Source organism: Carassius carassius, chromosome 48 (assembly GCF_963082965.1).
Source record: "Carassius carassius chromosome 48, fCarCar2.1, whole genome shotgun sequence".
NCBI classification, from domain to species: Eukaryota; Metazoa; Chordata; class Actinopteri; order Cypriniformes; family Cyprinidae; genus Carassius; species Carassius carassius.
The window spans coordinates 1,997,300-2,012,687 of NC_081802.1; the positions used below are offsets into that span (position 1 = coordinate 1,997,300).

Genomic DNA, 15,388 nt, shown 5'->3' on the forward strand with positions numbered 1-15,388 from the left:
TTCTAGTAACATGAAACACTTAAATGACAAATTGAACGATAAATAAAAATTACTAGTGTTTTAAATAAAAATTGGAATGAGTTATTAATTGTATAAAACGATTTTTATTAAATAATTATAATTTTTTGTTTAATTAAACTATGTAAATTAGAATGGCTAAATTGATATACAATTTAGAAGAGTTTATTAATAACATGACTCCATTGTTAAAACATTATTTATTAATTAACCGATCAAAATTAAAACTAATAAATGTAACGTAAAATGTAAATTATTTATTCAAGAAAAGTTTATTAAATGTATGAAACTGTAACTCTGTTTATAAATATTCGAATAATAATAATGATAATCGAATTTAGTTTAATAAAAAAAAAAAAAAAAAAATCATGCTAAATATGTTTAAAAAAACAATTATTACTAATTCAATTGCAAAATATTTAAACAAATGGATAATTATGAACGTTTATATATTACTTATAAATGTTGTAGAACTAACTAAACACCATTTCACACACACAAAAAAAAGTTAGAAATGGCAAACATAAAAACAGAATTTAGAGTGATTTATTAATCACATGAAACAGATTTTATTAAATTATTAATTGGTTTGTTGAATTTAAATGAACAAAAATAAAATGACAAAATGTTTTCATACAAGTAAGAACAATGTTTTCCATGAAACATTTTTCTTAATTTTTATAAAATAAAATTATTGATATTTAATAACAAATGAATATATATGTATATATTTATAAATATGCACGACAACATTACAATGATTGAATACACAGATTCATGCAATAAAAATCTGTTGTTTCACATAGATCTACTGCATAAGGTAACCGGTTCACTTAGAATAATAAATCAAATAAGATTAATATTCACCGAAGCAGCGGCGGCTGTTGTCTGAAAGCACGAAGCCAGGCGGACAGAGACACTGGAAGCTGCCCGGGGTGTTTTTACACAAGCCGAACTGACAGATGTTGGGCTCCACGCTGCACTCGTTGATATCTGTGCGGGACACACAGGTCAGAGTGTGTGGAAGTACAAAAGGATTAAAGTGCAACGTCACTATGAAGGATTTCCATCAGTTTATAAAGACATTCCTCAATGATTCAGCCGTTCGAACGAATCAATTGAATGAATGATTCAGTGATAAAATCAGTGATTTGCCGCCACCTGCTGGTGGATTTAGTTTCATTTTTAACACATCAGTTCAGTCAGGAGCGCTTGTTCTCCCGATTTAAAAATTAAAGTAACTGATTTTAACACTGAATCATTCATTCAGTTGATTCATTCGAACGACTGAATCATTCAGGAATGAAGCATGTGACTCTCTTTATGAACTGACGGAAATCCTTCATAGCGACTGAACATTTTTATCCCTGTGTTTGGGATCAGAACGATTTTTTTTTATTTTACAGGAATTTCTTATGTTAACCAAGGCTGCATTTATTCGATCAAGAATACATGAAAAAATATTGTGAAATATTATTATGATGTAAAATAAAAAGACAAGTCACTTGCTTCATTCCTGAATCATTCATTCAATTGATTCATTCGAATGGTTGAATCAATTTGGAATCATTCGTTCGAACGAATCAATTGAATGAATGATTCAGTGATAAAATCAGTGATTTGCCGCCACCTGCTGGTGGATTTAGTTTAATTTTTAACACATAATTTCAGTCAGGAGCGCTTGTTCTCCTAATTTAAAAATGTAGGCGCACTTTCTCATCTATAATAAAAAAATTCTGATCAAAATGATACTTCCTAATACGAGGTGGCATTTGATTAGTTAAAGTGACTTACAGGAGTGTTTACTTTTTACATTTATAATGGCATGTTAAATTAAAAAAATGCTTTTAAAAATAAGAAAAAACAACAATAAGAAGTAGAATAAGACAAAACAGTTACCAGTTGTGTGAATTTAGCATTAATAAATTTATTTATACTACAGAGGTGGTGCAGAAGAACACAAAAGTTGCGTCTAGGTGCATTTCCAGACGTTTAATGAGGCTCTGAGGTGGCAATTCATTAATTCATGTGGAGATTAATGTTTTAAAAATAACATTTTGAATACAGAAATATTAAATAACTTAAATTATGTGTTAAAAATGAAACTAAATCCACCAGCAGGTGGCGGCAAGTCACTGATTTTATCACTGAATTCAATTGATTCGTTCGAACGGCTGAATCATTGAGGAATGAAACAAGTGACTCTCTTTATGAACTGACGGAAATCCTTCATAATGACAAAATGCTCAAACTTGCTCAAAAGTTTGCGATCAGAACGATTTTTTTAATAATTTTAAAGGAATTTCTTATGCTAATCAAGGCTGCATTTATTCGATCAAAAATACGGGGAACAAATAATATTGTGAAATATTATGATGATGTATATATTGTATATGATGTATATTTTAATATATATTAAAGCCGAATTTATTTCTGTGACGCAAAGGTTCATTTTATTATTTATTATTTGATAAATGTAATGTTTATAAAGCTATTTTTTATTATTATTATTCATCAAATGATTCTGAAAAAAGTATTGCAACATTGATAATTCTAAAGGATCACATGACACTTTACACTGGAGTAATGGCTGATGGAAATTCAGCATTGCATCACAGAAATAAATTACATTTTAAAGGATATTAAAATATAAACCATTATTTTATATTGTAATAACATTTAGCAAGATTTGTTTATTTTTTCTGTTTTTTTTGATCATATAAATGCATCCTTGATGAGCAGAAGAGACTTCTTTAATCTGCTGATGCCAGACTTGCACTGAACTCTTACCCACACACTTGTCGTTCTGCACCTCGTATCCGGGCGGACAGATGCAGCGGAACGAGCCGTCCAGGTTCTGACAGGTCCCCGGCTGACAGGCTCCCGGCAGCGTCACACACTCGTTAATATCTGACACAACGACACACACCTCACATTATACTGTCTACACCACATCACACTCAACACTCATGCACACTGACACTGCAGTACATAGCACACTACACTACAGACAACACAGCAATCGGAAAACAGTAGTTTAACCTGTTATCTGTCACTCACATTGATATGATGCAATGTCTGAATTTTGAGATTTGATGTTTTTTAAGGCATATATAATTTCTGATGATTTCTAAAGGCAACAAAGAAGACTTTTTTTTGACAAATGTCAGAACTCCTGATATGATGTATGGTTTTTGAGGTGCACTCTTGCCATAAATGAATCTATTTCTTTTCCTACATCATTTTTAACAAATAAGATTGGTAAAATATCTATTTATGAGTCTTAGACCTTTCCAGTGATATATAGTTTGTCATGATTAGATTAGGATTTAATTGTAATATAGTGAAGTAAACGTAGAGGGCCCACCGAGGGGCCAAGTGGCAGTTAACAGGTTAAATTATGAAAAACGGCAGCTTTATTAACAGGATGATATGTTTAAAAAAAAAAACTAAGCATTGTTTGGCACACCAATTTATCTAAAAATAGTGTTTAACTTAATGTTTATCCATTATATAAAATAAATAATAAAATATGTATATATTATATAAAATACATAATAAAATATAATGGTTGAATTATATTTACACATTCTATCAAATACATGAAAAACTATTAATATAAAATCTATTCTATGTAAAATATGTATACATTTCATTTGTAAAACATAAATTCATGCTAAATATGACTAATAAAACACCCTGCGATCTAATTCTGTTGCAAAATATTGATACATTTAATCTTTATAAAGCTATTTTTAATTCATATTTATACATACCTATTTTTTGTTGTATTATTTGCACTAGATGCAAATAATACAACACCCTATATTATCCAATTATCACACACACACACACATATATATATATATATATATATATATATATGCATTATCAGTGTTTAAGCAAATTAAGGTTTTATTAATACATTTATACTAGGTATAAAATAAAATTATATTTATTAATGGCTATACAAGATCTATTAAATATAATAAGATGTATTAAAACTATTTGCAGTATTTATAAATTAGCAATTAAATTTGTACAATATTTTCTGGAAGTACAACTATACAAACATGCTACAGGTATCAAATGTAAATAATAAATATGTGTATTGCTAACAAACAAACAAATCATGGGGACTGTTATTTTATGAGTGTGATTACTCTTATTTTGTTATTTGCTAATTCAGTCTATGATGTGTTTCTGAACTAGTTCTGAGTTTTCTCTGGAGATCTGCACTCTCTGAATCAATCGTATGGATGTTGAGGTGTTTAATTATCTCTCTGGATGCACGGGAAGGCCATGTTGATCGATAGAGGGGTTTCAGGGATCTCCAGTGAGGATTGTAAGGTGTTCACATACTACAGGAGTGGACTGGTGATCTATACAGTAACAGACAGCAGGTTGATGATCCGGTTTACGATCAGCGAGTCTCACCAACACAGTTCTTGCCGTCCGGAGTCAGGTTATACCCGTCCAGACACAGACACCTGAAGGAGCCAATGCTGTTGATGCACTGGCCGTTCCTGCACACCTGACTGGCGTGAACGCTGCACTCGTCGATATCTGAACACGAACACATCACACTATTAACCCCAAACAACCATAAACCTCCTCTGCTTTCACTGTGACAACAAAAGGTTCAAAAATCATCCAAAATAATAGCCAGGAGTATTAGCGAACATTTCATTACTGCGTTATCTTTGCACATACATTTTTGCTCTCATTTAGCATAACATTTAATTAAAAAAGATTAAGACCCTACATTTTGCTAATGCAAAAACATATTTACTTTGTAGCACTTTAAGGGACATTTTATATTAAAAAGGCAAAATGCATTTCTTTAATTAAATAATAAACTGAAACTAAATTATGAAATTGCATAAAATTAACACTTTGACAACCACATTAAAACAAGAATAAAAGCATCTTCTGTGGGATTTATATTATTGCTGAGATGCAAATCTATTCATATATTCAAGAAGTTTGAATGTTAGATATTAAATGGTTAATTATGATTTTAATCACGATATAAAAAGTCTAAAATACATTTTAAATGGTAAAGTTTCATTCTACATTTCAGACAATTCAACATTTCAGTCTTTACTGCTGATCATATGCAAATTTATTTACACCATTAAATGGTTAATTGTACATTTCAAAGGTTTAACTGGTTAAAGTCACAATACGAAAATTTTTTAAATGCATCAAGTTTCATTCTAAAGAAATGAAAGGAAACATTGTTGAGGATAATAAGCAATTTTTTATGATATAAAGTAGTTAATTATGCATTTAAAGAGTTTAAATAGTTAAACTCAGGACACAAAAAGTTTAAAATACATTAAAATTGTGAAATTGTATTCTGATTTAATAAAAGGAAACATGTTTGCCTTTACTGCTGATAATATGCATTATTTAAAGAGTTAAGTTGTTAATTATGTATTTAAAGAGTTTACATAGTAAATGTCACTATGCAAAATGTATTTTATGTGCATTTTAAAATGTAAAATGTCAGATTGCTTATTTACAATATTAATTTGTTAGTTAAAATCTAAATGGTTAAAATCACTAAAAAATGTAAAACAAATTTCCTTTCCTTTAATCTAATTAAAACTTTAAAATGTAAAGAAATTATTTAAAACTTTTATAATGTGATTTTAACCATTTCAACTCTTTAAATACATAATTAACCATGTAATATTGTAAATAAATATACATATTATCAGCATTAAAGACTAAAGTTTTTCCTTTCCTTTAATAAAAATCAAGCTTTACAATTTTACTATTTATTTGAAACTTAAAAACTTAAAGTTATGTGATTTTAACCATTTAAACTCATAATTTATATTTTAATATGTAAAATGGTTAAAATAACACTAGAAAAGTTTCCAATTAATTTTAAAACTGAAAAGTTTCATTCTGATTAAATGAAAAAGGAATAATTTACCATAATCAGATTTCTTTGTGATATTAAATAGTTAATTATTCACTTAAAGAGTAAAATTGTTAAAATCACACTTAAAAAGTTTTATATCAATTTTATAATTAAATTTTATTCTGGTTAAAGGAAAAAATTATAATTTAACACATAATCAGATTTCTTTGTGATATTAAATGGTTAATTATTTAAAGAGTTAAATGGTTAAAATCTCACTAGAAAAAGTTTTATATAAATTTTAAAATTAATGTTTTATTCTGATTAAAGGGAAGTCGTGGCCTAATGGTTAGAGAGTTGGACTGGCAATCGAAAGGTTGTGAGTTCGAGTCCTGGGCTGGCAGGAATTGTGGGTGGGGGGAGTGCATGTACAGTTCTCTCTCCACCTTCAATACCATGACTTAGGTGCGCTTGAGCAAGGCATCGAACCCCCAACTGCTCCCCGGGCGCCGCAGCATAAATGATGCCCACTGCTCCGGGTGTGTGTTCACAGTGTGTGTGTGTGTGTTCACTGCTCTGTGTGTGTGCACTTCGGATGGGTTAAATGCAGAGCACGAATTCTGAGTATGGGTCACCATACTTGGCTGAATGTCACTTCACTTTCACTTTCACTTAAAGGAAAAAATAATTTAACACATAATCAGATTTCTTTGCGATATTAAATGGTTAATTATTTATTTAAAGAGTTAAATGGTTAAAATCTCACTAGAAAATTTTTTATATCAATTTTAAAATTAATGTTTTATTCTGATTAAAGGAAAAAAGGAATAATTTAACATGTAATCTGAATTTTTCCGCCATATTAAATGGTTAATTATGTATTTAAAGAGTAAAATGGTTAAAATAACACTAAAAAAAAGTTTCAAATCAATTTTAAAATTAATGTTTTATTCTGATTAAAGGAAAACGAAATAATTTAACATAATCAGATTTCTTTGTGATATTAAATGGTTAATTATTTATTTAAAAAGTTAAATGGTTAAAATCACACTAGAAAAAGTTTTAGATTAATTTCAAAACTGTAAAGTTTTATTATGATTAAAAGAAAAAGGAATAAATTAACACGTAATCAGATTATGGAAACATATTATCGCTGTATTACTCCAACAGGCTCCTTTTTGTCCATCTATAAGCGTACAGAAGCTGTTGAACTGAATCTGTCTTACCCATGCAGTCGTTGTTGTGCGTCAGCTCGAAGCCGGGGAAGCACAGGCAGTTGTAGGAGCCCACAGTGTTTTTACAGGTACCATTTCCACACGGCTGTCTGTCGCACTCGTCGATATCTGCCAGACACAACGAGAGACATCCGATCACACGTCAGACTCGCCTCAGAGCGTCTGACACCACAGAAACCACACAGACACTCACCCATGCACATGGTCAGGTCCGGCGTGGTCTTGAAGCCGTTGTGGCACAGACAGCGGAAACTGCCCTGAGTGTCGATGCACTCGCCGTGGCTGCAGACGTTCGGGATCTCCTGACACTCGTTACGGTCTGACACAACACCAGAACAACGACAAGATCCCATCAAACTCACAGCTCTTTACTGGAGAACAGTCTGTGCTTCGTAACAAATCTGATGAAGATGTGGATAAACATCTCTGACAGCAAGAAGTTAGGATAGTTTTGCAGGAACGAATGCACTAAAAAAGTGTTTGTTCTACTACAGCGATCATGAAAATGAGCCACATTAGTTCCATTGGTTTTTGAAGGCGTATAACTTAAATCATATATATGGATCATTCCTGTTATACAGTGACTTTTATGTCCCAATGATTTATTTAATCATATTTTCTCTGAAATGAGTCACATATTTATAAGATATGGCTATTCTTTAGTAGGGATAATAGAAATTATAAATACTATTTTGTATTTTACACACCTTTTTATTGATATATGCATTCAATTTTATTATGTCCACGGTGCATAGTAATCATCTTCAACAATAAATATAAACCATGAAATGATAAAAAACTAAATTTGTTTTAATTATGTTATAGACTGGGCTAAACCGCCTCCAATCATACATATAAATCATGTGAAAAATAGTTATTTTCAGTTATTTTTCTTCAATTACCATGTCCCTAAAGTCATTTTCCACCCTGTTAGTGCATACTTTCTCGCCTTCCAAAACCGACTGCAATTTCATTGAGACCATTTCATAGAAGTGACATTATTTATTTTTCCCACTGGAATTCATCTGTACGAACTGAGTTATGCTTCAGCTTTCACTCCTAACTTTTTTCTTTGTTTTTGAAATGTTATCCTGCTTGTCCCGCCCTAAAAGTTCCACCCTGTTAGGCTGGATTATGGAGAATGTTTGTCCTATCAAAAATGATTTAACAACAAATCTGACATAGTTCTGTTAATCTGTAGAAGGTTAGCTAGCTAAATGTTGATCACTCAATGAGCTATGGCTAATTTAGCTCAAAATTTTCCACCCTGTTAGATTCCACCCTGTTAGATCTATAAAACCTAACAGGGTGGAATGTGCAACTAACAGGGTGGAAATTATAATAGAATAAATAGGTGGGTTAGTTTCTGAAGGCATGTCATTTAAAAAATATAATTAATAAACATAATTTAAGGAGTCATTAGTTGGGCTGGCCTTTTTTTTAAGGTGTGGCTTTCGGTCTTCAGTTTTTCTTTCAGTCTCAATTTAAGAAAAAAAAAAAGTAAAATAATACTTTTACATTCAATTATTGCTGCCACAATGATTAGAAAATGTACACCAGCATCGCTTTGAAATATATACGACCAAATACAACCAAATATATACAAATAATACAACCAAAACCATGTTAATTATGTAAATGCTGCAGATGTTTCTAAATGTGGTGCATTTCATTTCGAACCTTATTTGAATAAAAAGCAAGTGCGTTTGCATTAAAAATATTGACAGTTGCACTTTTTGTTGCGCTTTCAAAACCACTAACTTTATACCAGCACATTCTGCGCCTGCTGAAGTTGAGCAAGGGGTTTTGAGCAGAAAATTGCGCTAATTTTGTGTGCAATTAATTGTATTTTATTTAATGCATTTAATGCAAATGCAGTTTGAGTTTGAATGCCACAACTATTATTAGTGGACTCACCATGGCATGCTCCGCTGGGCGACAGCTTGAAGCCGGCCGAACACTCACAGCGGTAGCTGCCGGGGATGTTGATGCAGTTAGCGTTGCGCTGGCACAGGTTTTCGCCGCTGTTGCACTCGTCGATATCTGTGGCGAACAGACGGCGTAAGTCAAGAAACACGACTGCGGTCTTCAGTGTGGAGGCAGCAGAGCGCCCGTACCTTCGCAGATGAGCAGGATGTTGTTGTAGCTGAAGCCCATGGGACACTCGCAGCGGAAACTGCCGATCTGGTTAATGCAGACGCCGTTCGCGCAGATTCCTGGGATCTCGCGACACTCGTCGATATCTGAGGAGAGCAAACACAACGCTCATATAAGAAGAGCTTTGTGTTGATGAAGTGAGATGCTCAAGGCGACTCACCGATGGGTTTTCCCGTGTGAATGTCGATGATGAAACCGGGAGCCTGATTTCCACACAACAGCTGGTACTCAGCTGCAGGAGACACAGAGAAACACCAGTCAGCCTCAGAAACAAGACCCAAATAATGACCACCTAAAATAGTTATAATTATATATGTATTTTTTTATAGAGAGAGTTTTTTATATGATGCAATGCATTTTAAAAATTGTGTTACTTTTTTCATTTTATTTTAGTTTATTTTATCAGAAGCTAAGATCCAAATTATTCCTTTATACATTTATTCTTTATCAAATGTTTTATTTAGCTTTATTACATTTAATTTAGTTAATTGAATTACTTTTATTTATTTATTTCTGTATCTATACCTTTTTATTTTATTCAATGCAAATTGAGTCTGAATTGTAATTCCACACCTTCAGAAAACAAGTCTAATGTTTTTTATTTTATTTTATTTTATTGGCACACACATTGGAAATCAACACTTAAGTAATGACAAAATTAAAATAAAAAAATGTAAAAGATGATAAAAGAATATTTACATTTACATTTAATCATTTAGCAGACGCTTTTATCCAAAGCGACTTACAAATGAGAACAATAGAAACAGTCAGACCAACAAGAGAACAACAGCAGTAATATATATATATAAATGCATTGCAACTTGTTTTATACATTTTAATTGTATATTATGCAAAACTAAGCAATGCAAAACTAGGCTGAAATTGAATGCCACACAAACACAGAAACCAATGACTGCTTAAATTCATTATTTATACATTAGTTTAATTTTATTTTTATGCACCGCAATTTACGTTATACTATTTTATTTAATTTTATGCAAAAGTAGCCAAAATTTGAATGCCACACCCTCAGAAAGCGTCAGATATATTTATTTGTATAGTTGTTATTGTATGCTCTGTATTGTATTTATTCAAAGCTCTATGCTCTTGGCATCTGATGTAAAACTAAAGAAGGTTGTTATTCTCCTGCACTACATGACTAGCGCCGCTAGAGACACTCACATGTGGCCGGCGTGGGACAGGCCTCGCAGGGTCTGTTCCAGGCTTTGCCCACGTTATAGGAGCAGCAGCACATCTTCTTGGTCATGTTGAAGGACAGCTCGTTCTCGCAGGTGTCGTTGAAGTTTCGATAGCACACGCTCTTTCTCATATCTGTCAAACCAAAGCAGAAAACACCCTGCTGAGCTGCAGAAGCTGTGATTGAGTGACGATGCGCTCGATGAGCGGCTCTTACCCATGCAGTTGTTTCCTCCGTTGACCTGCATGTACTCGGGCGGACAGACACAGGTGTAGTTCCCCAGTGTGTTGTAGCAGGTTCCTGGACCACAGATGCCAATGTGTGCCGTGCATTCATCAATATCTGAGAGAATCCAGCAAAAACATCAGCATTCAGACACTCAACTCAAACTCTTTCGGACACTTGTAGACGTTTGCTGAAGTTAACATTTATGCAAGTCTTTATCACAATAATTAAAATGAAATCATGCAAAATAATAAAACAAAAACAGTTATATATATATATATATATATATTGGTTTATATACAAAAATTAATAAAATTACACATATCATAAACATTCAAATAAAAGTTTAATAAAAAAAGTTACTAAACATTAAAATATAATAAATATAAAATTGTAATTTAAAGTAAATTAAATTATTAAAAAAATATACATAAAAAAGAATGACTTAAAATACGATAAGAAATTAAGATATTTAAAAAGTAATAAAAAATACATTCGTAAAATAAATCGAGGTTAATAAACATTGAAATTCAATAAATGCAAAACTGTAAATTATGGAAATATTAATATAAATAATATAATATAAACAATCATTAAAATGCATTCATAAAATCAACTAAGGTTACTAAATAATCAAATTAAGTTAATGTAAAATGTATTTAAAAGTAAGTTTTTAATCCTTAAAAGTACATTTCTTAAGTACATTTAATTCTTAAAATAATCATATAAATTAAAATATAAATACAACTGTATATATATATATATATATATATATATATATATATATATATATATAAATATTTTTTGATTAGTGATATGCTAAGAACTTAATTTGGACAACTTTACAGATGATAGTACAGATTTTCTCAATATTAAGATATTTTTTTTTTAAACCCTAAGATTCCAGATATTCAAATAGTTGTGTCTCAGCCGAATATTGTCTGATCCTAATAATTCATACATCAATAGAAAGCTTATTTATTCAGATTGCAGATACTGTAAAAACACTTAAGACTGGTTTTGTGGTTCATGGTCACAAATCTAATTAATGGTTACTAAATATTAAAAATGAATCTATTATAAAATATCGGTGCCTCAGGTGAACTCAGATGACCTTCGCAGATGCGCGTCTCCTGGCTGAGGTAGTATCCAGCGGGACACTCGCACTGGAAGCTGCCGAAGGTGTTGACGCAGTTTCCCCCCTGACACAGACCGGGCAGCTCCTGGCACTCGTCGATGTCTGCGAGCAGGAAAGAGAGACAGAGACGGGCGTCATTACACACACAGACCGCAGGTGCTGTCCGGCATCACGGCATACGCTCTTACCCTCCAGGATGACGGTGATGGGATTGGGCCGAAAGCCCTCTCCGCCGGGACACAGGGTTTTGTACTCGGCTGTGAGGAGACACACAGTTTATCATGAATACAAGCAATCTGTGCTTATATATATATATATATATATATATATATATATATATATATATATATGTGTGTGTATATGTGTGTGCTTGTACCGATATCAGAGTGACCAACTGCCATTAAAACCATGAGATATTTGCACAAATCATTGCTTTATTACAGTAAATGAGACAAAAATAGAAGGAATTCCAGTTTTTTGTGGTTTTAGTGTAGGTATTGGCTGTTGTTAAATAACTATTTACCGATATATTGGTATATTTTTTTTACACCCCACAAGAAACAAAAGTAATTGGGAAAAAAAAATGAATCATTATCCAATCTTAATAATTTATTATATATATATATATATATATATATATATATATATATATATATATATATATATTATAATATTTATAAAATGTATTTATCATTGTACCTATATTAGAGTGAACCACTGCCATTATAATGAGATATATGTACAAATCATTATTTAATGACAGTAAATAAGACAAAAAAATAGCTGGAATTTAAGTTTTATGTGGTTTTAGTGTAGGTATCAGCTGATGTTAAATAACTATTTACCGATATATCGGTATATTTTTGTTACACTCCGCAAGAAACTAAAGTAATTGGGAATAAAAAATGAATCATGATTTTATGCAATCTTAATCATTTAATTTTGTATATATATATATATATATATATATATATATATATATATATATATATATATATATATATATATATATATATATTATAATATTTATAAAATGTATTTATCATTGTACCGATATTAGAGTGAACCACTGCCATTATAATGAGATATATGTACAAATCATTATTTAATGACAGTAAATTGAATTGAATTGAAGACAAAACATAGCTGGAATTCAAGTTTTATGTGGTTTTAGTTAAGGTATCAGCTGATGTTAAATAACTATTTACCGATATATCGGTATATTTTTGTTACACTCCGCAAGAAACTAAAGTAATTGGGAATAAAAAATGAATCATAATTTTATGCTATCTTAATCATTTAATTTTATATAACACATTATAGTTTTATAAAATGTATAAACAAAACTGTATAAAAGAAAAAAACTAATAACTTAATAAAACTTTAAAATAAAGGTTGATAAATGTAAAATTGTTTTTTATTAGTATACTATATTTAATTATATATTAATCTAAAATATCACAATTAAAAAGCTCATATACATTTAATTATATTATTTAATTAAAATTACATAAATTCCTAAAATAAATCAAGGTTACAGAACAATAAATAGAAAAAAGTAAAATGTTATTAAAAGTGTGTGTATGTATGTATATATATATATATTATCAGTATATTATCAGTGGCCCTTGTAAATGCTTGCTGAAATCAAGGCCTTTTAATAGACTTGATTTACATTATGAACTTATGTTTCCCAAATTAATTATTTTATGTCATTTAATTGTAACAGAAAATAATTGAAAATTAGCAATTTGCTTTTGAATAATTTTACATTGTTCGATTTTAATGTTTATTAACATCGTTTCATTCTATCAATTAATTTTCATAAGCTGTTTTAATGCGTATAGCTCAGTAGAGATAGACACATTAAACATGCTATTAATATTTCACAAATGATCCGAATCAGCTGCTGCTTATTTTAAAATATCTTTAAGTGAAATCGAAGTTAATTTCGCATAAATATATTTCAGCAACTCAATAAAATTGTACATACATGTCTATATATAATCATTATATTTGCTGTATTTGCCCCCCTGCTTGACTTCTACTGGGAATGAAAGTGTCACTGTCTGAGTGGTGCTCTCGTGTGTCTGTACTGGAGTTGATGGGCGGGCACAGTTCGCAGGGGTTCCCCCAGGCTCCGCCCAGCGAGCAGCAGCAGGACGCTCGGGTCACGCCCACCCCGATCTCAGCGCTGCAGGAGATGCCTCCATCACCGCGGTCCAGTGTGTCCAGGAAACAGTTCCCCACACGAGTGTCTGCCAGAGAACAGGGGAGAGCCACGTTAGATTCACTGCCGTCGTGATTAGAGCGAGGTCCTGAGACGGGACGGTTTCAGTACCCACGCAGCCCACGCCCGACGGGTTCAGCTCGAAGTCCGGAGGGCAGTTGCACAGGTAGCTGCCGGGCAGATTCACACACACGCCGTTGATGCAGTTCACAGGGTCGAAACACTCATTTATATCTGTGACACAGAGACAAACGGAGAAACCACACGCTCGAAATTGAGACTCAATGGCTCTTTCATAGATGCTTGCTGAAATTAATATATCTGCATGTCTATATCAAAACGATTCAATTATTTAAGAATTATTTAAGTAATTATATCATTTATTTTATTTATTTAATTAAAAAATACATGCATGAATCATTAGTAGAGTTACTAAACGTTACAATTCAAATAATGCAAAATATTTAATTAAAATAACACTGAATGAAGTTATTTTTATTCAAATGACAAAATAATTCAGTTAAAATAAATTTATGAATTACCTTACCTTAAAACAAATATAAAATAAATAAATTAAAATTAGATTACAAAACAGATATATATATATATATATATATATATATATATATATATATATATATGTATATATGTATATATATGTTTAATTAACTATTAATATAAAATTATTTGATTAAAATTTACACATTATTGAATTAAAAATAAATTACACAAACTAATTAAAATACGATAAATGTAAAATGAATTTCAAGTAAATTGATTTTCATTATTAAAATATTTATGTGATATATGTAATTCTAATATAAAATTATTTGATTAAAAGTTACACATTATTTAACTAAAAGTTAACTTAAAATTAATTAAGGAAAGTAAATAAATGTAACTATTTAAATATTAATATAAATATAATACAAAAAAATTTATCAATATAAAATAACAATTAAAAGTTAATATACTATAACTTAATTACACACACATAAAAAAAAATTCAATATAATATATACGTATATGTATATAATATAAACCTAAAACATTTAAAAATGTGATTTGTGATTTGACTCACTCTCACATTTAGTCTGTTTTGTAGATTTTTAAAATATTATATATCTGCTTTTTTTATTAAATTGTATAAATCATGCAAAATTTATGAAAAGTTTTATAAAAACATAAATTAAAATAATATACATTTCTTATACATATTTAATTGAAATATTTATATAGAATTATTTTGTATAAATTACACAAACAAACGAATTCACAAACAAATACTACCTTATATAATCTTTCATGATTT

The 15,388-nt window shown here is 30.5% G+C and overlaps 1 protein-coding gene across 1 annotated transcript in view; it reads right to left on the reverse strand.

Annotated features, from left to right (window-relative positions):
• LOC132131868 (fibrillin-2-like) overlaps window positions 1–15,388 on the reverse strand; it is an 85,777-nt gene that overhangs the window by 13,145 nt on the left and 57,244 nt on the right. The window contains exons 37-50 of the mRNA XM_059543998.1: window positions 14,188–14,310; window positions 13,943–14,104; window positions 12,035–12,103; window positions 11,823–11,948; window positions 10,700–10,825; window positions 10,468–10,617; window positions 9,446–9,517; window positions 9,246–9,371; window positions 9,046–9,171; window positions 7,322–7,447; window positions 7,120–7,236; window positions 4,456–4,584; window positions 2,809–2,928; window positions 886–1,011 (exon numbers count right to left, since the gene is read on the reverse strand). Coding sequence (XP_059399981.1) covers window positions 886–1,011; window positions 2,809–2,928; window positions 4,456–4,584; window positions 7,120–7,236; window positions 7,322–7,447; window positions 9,046–9,171; window positions 9,246–9,371; window positions 9,446–9,517; window positions 10,468–10,617; window positions 10,700–10,825; window positions 11,823–11,948; window positions 12,035–12,103; window positions 13,943–14,104; window positions 14,188–14,310 — 1,698 coding nt within the window. The remainder of the gene's footprint in view (window positions 1–885; window positions 1,012–2,808; window positions 2,929–4,455; window positions 4,585–7,119; window positions 7,237–7,321; window positions 7,448–9,045; window positions 9,172–9,245; window positions 9,372–9,445; window positions 9,518–10,467; window positions 10,618–10,699; window positions 10,826–11,822; window positions 11,949–12,034; window positions 12,104–13,942; window positions 14,105–14,187; window positions 14,311–15,388) is intronic.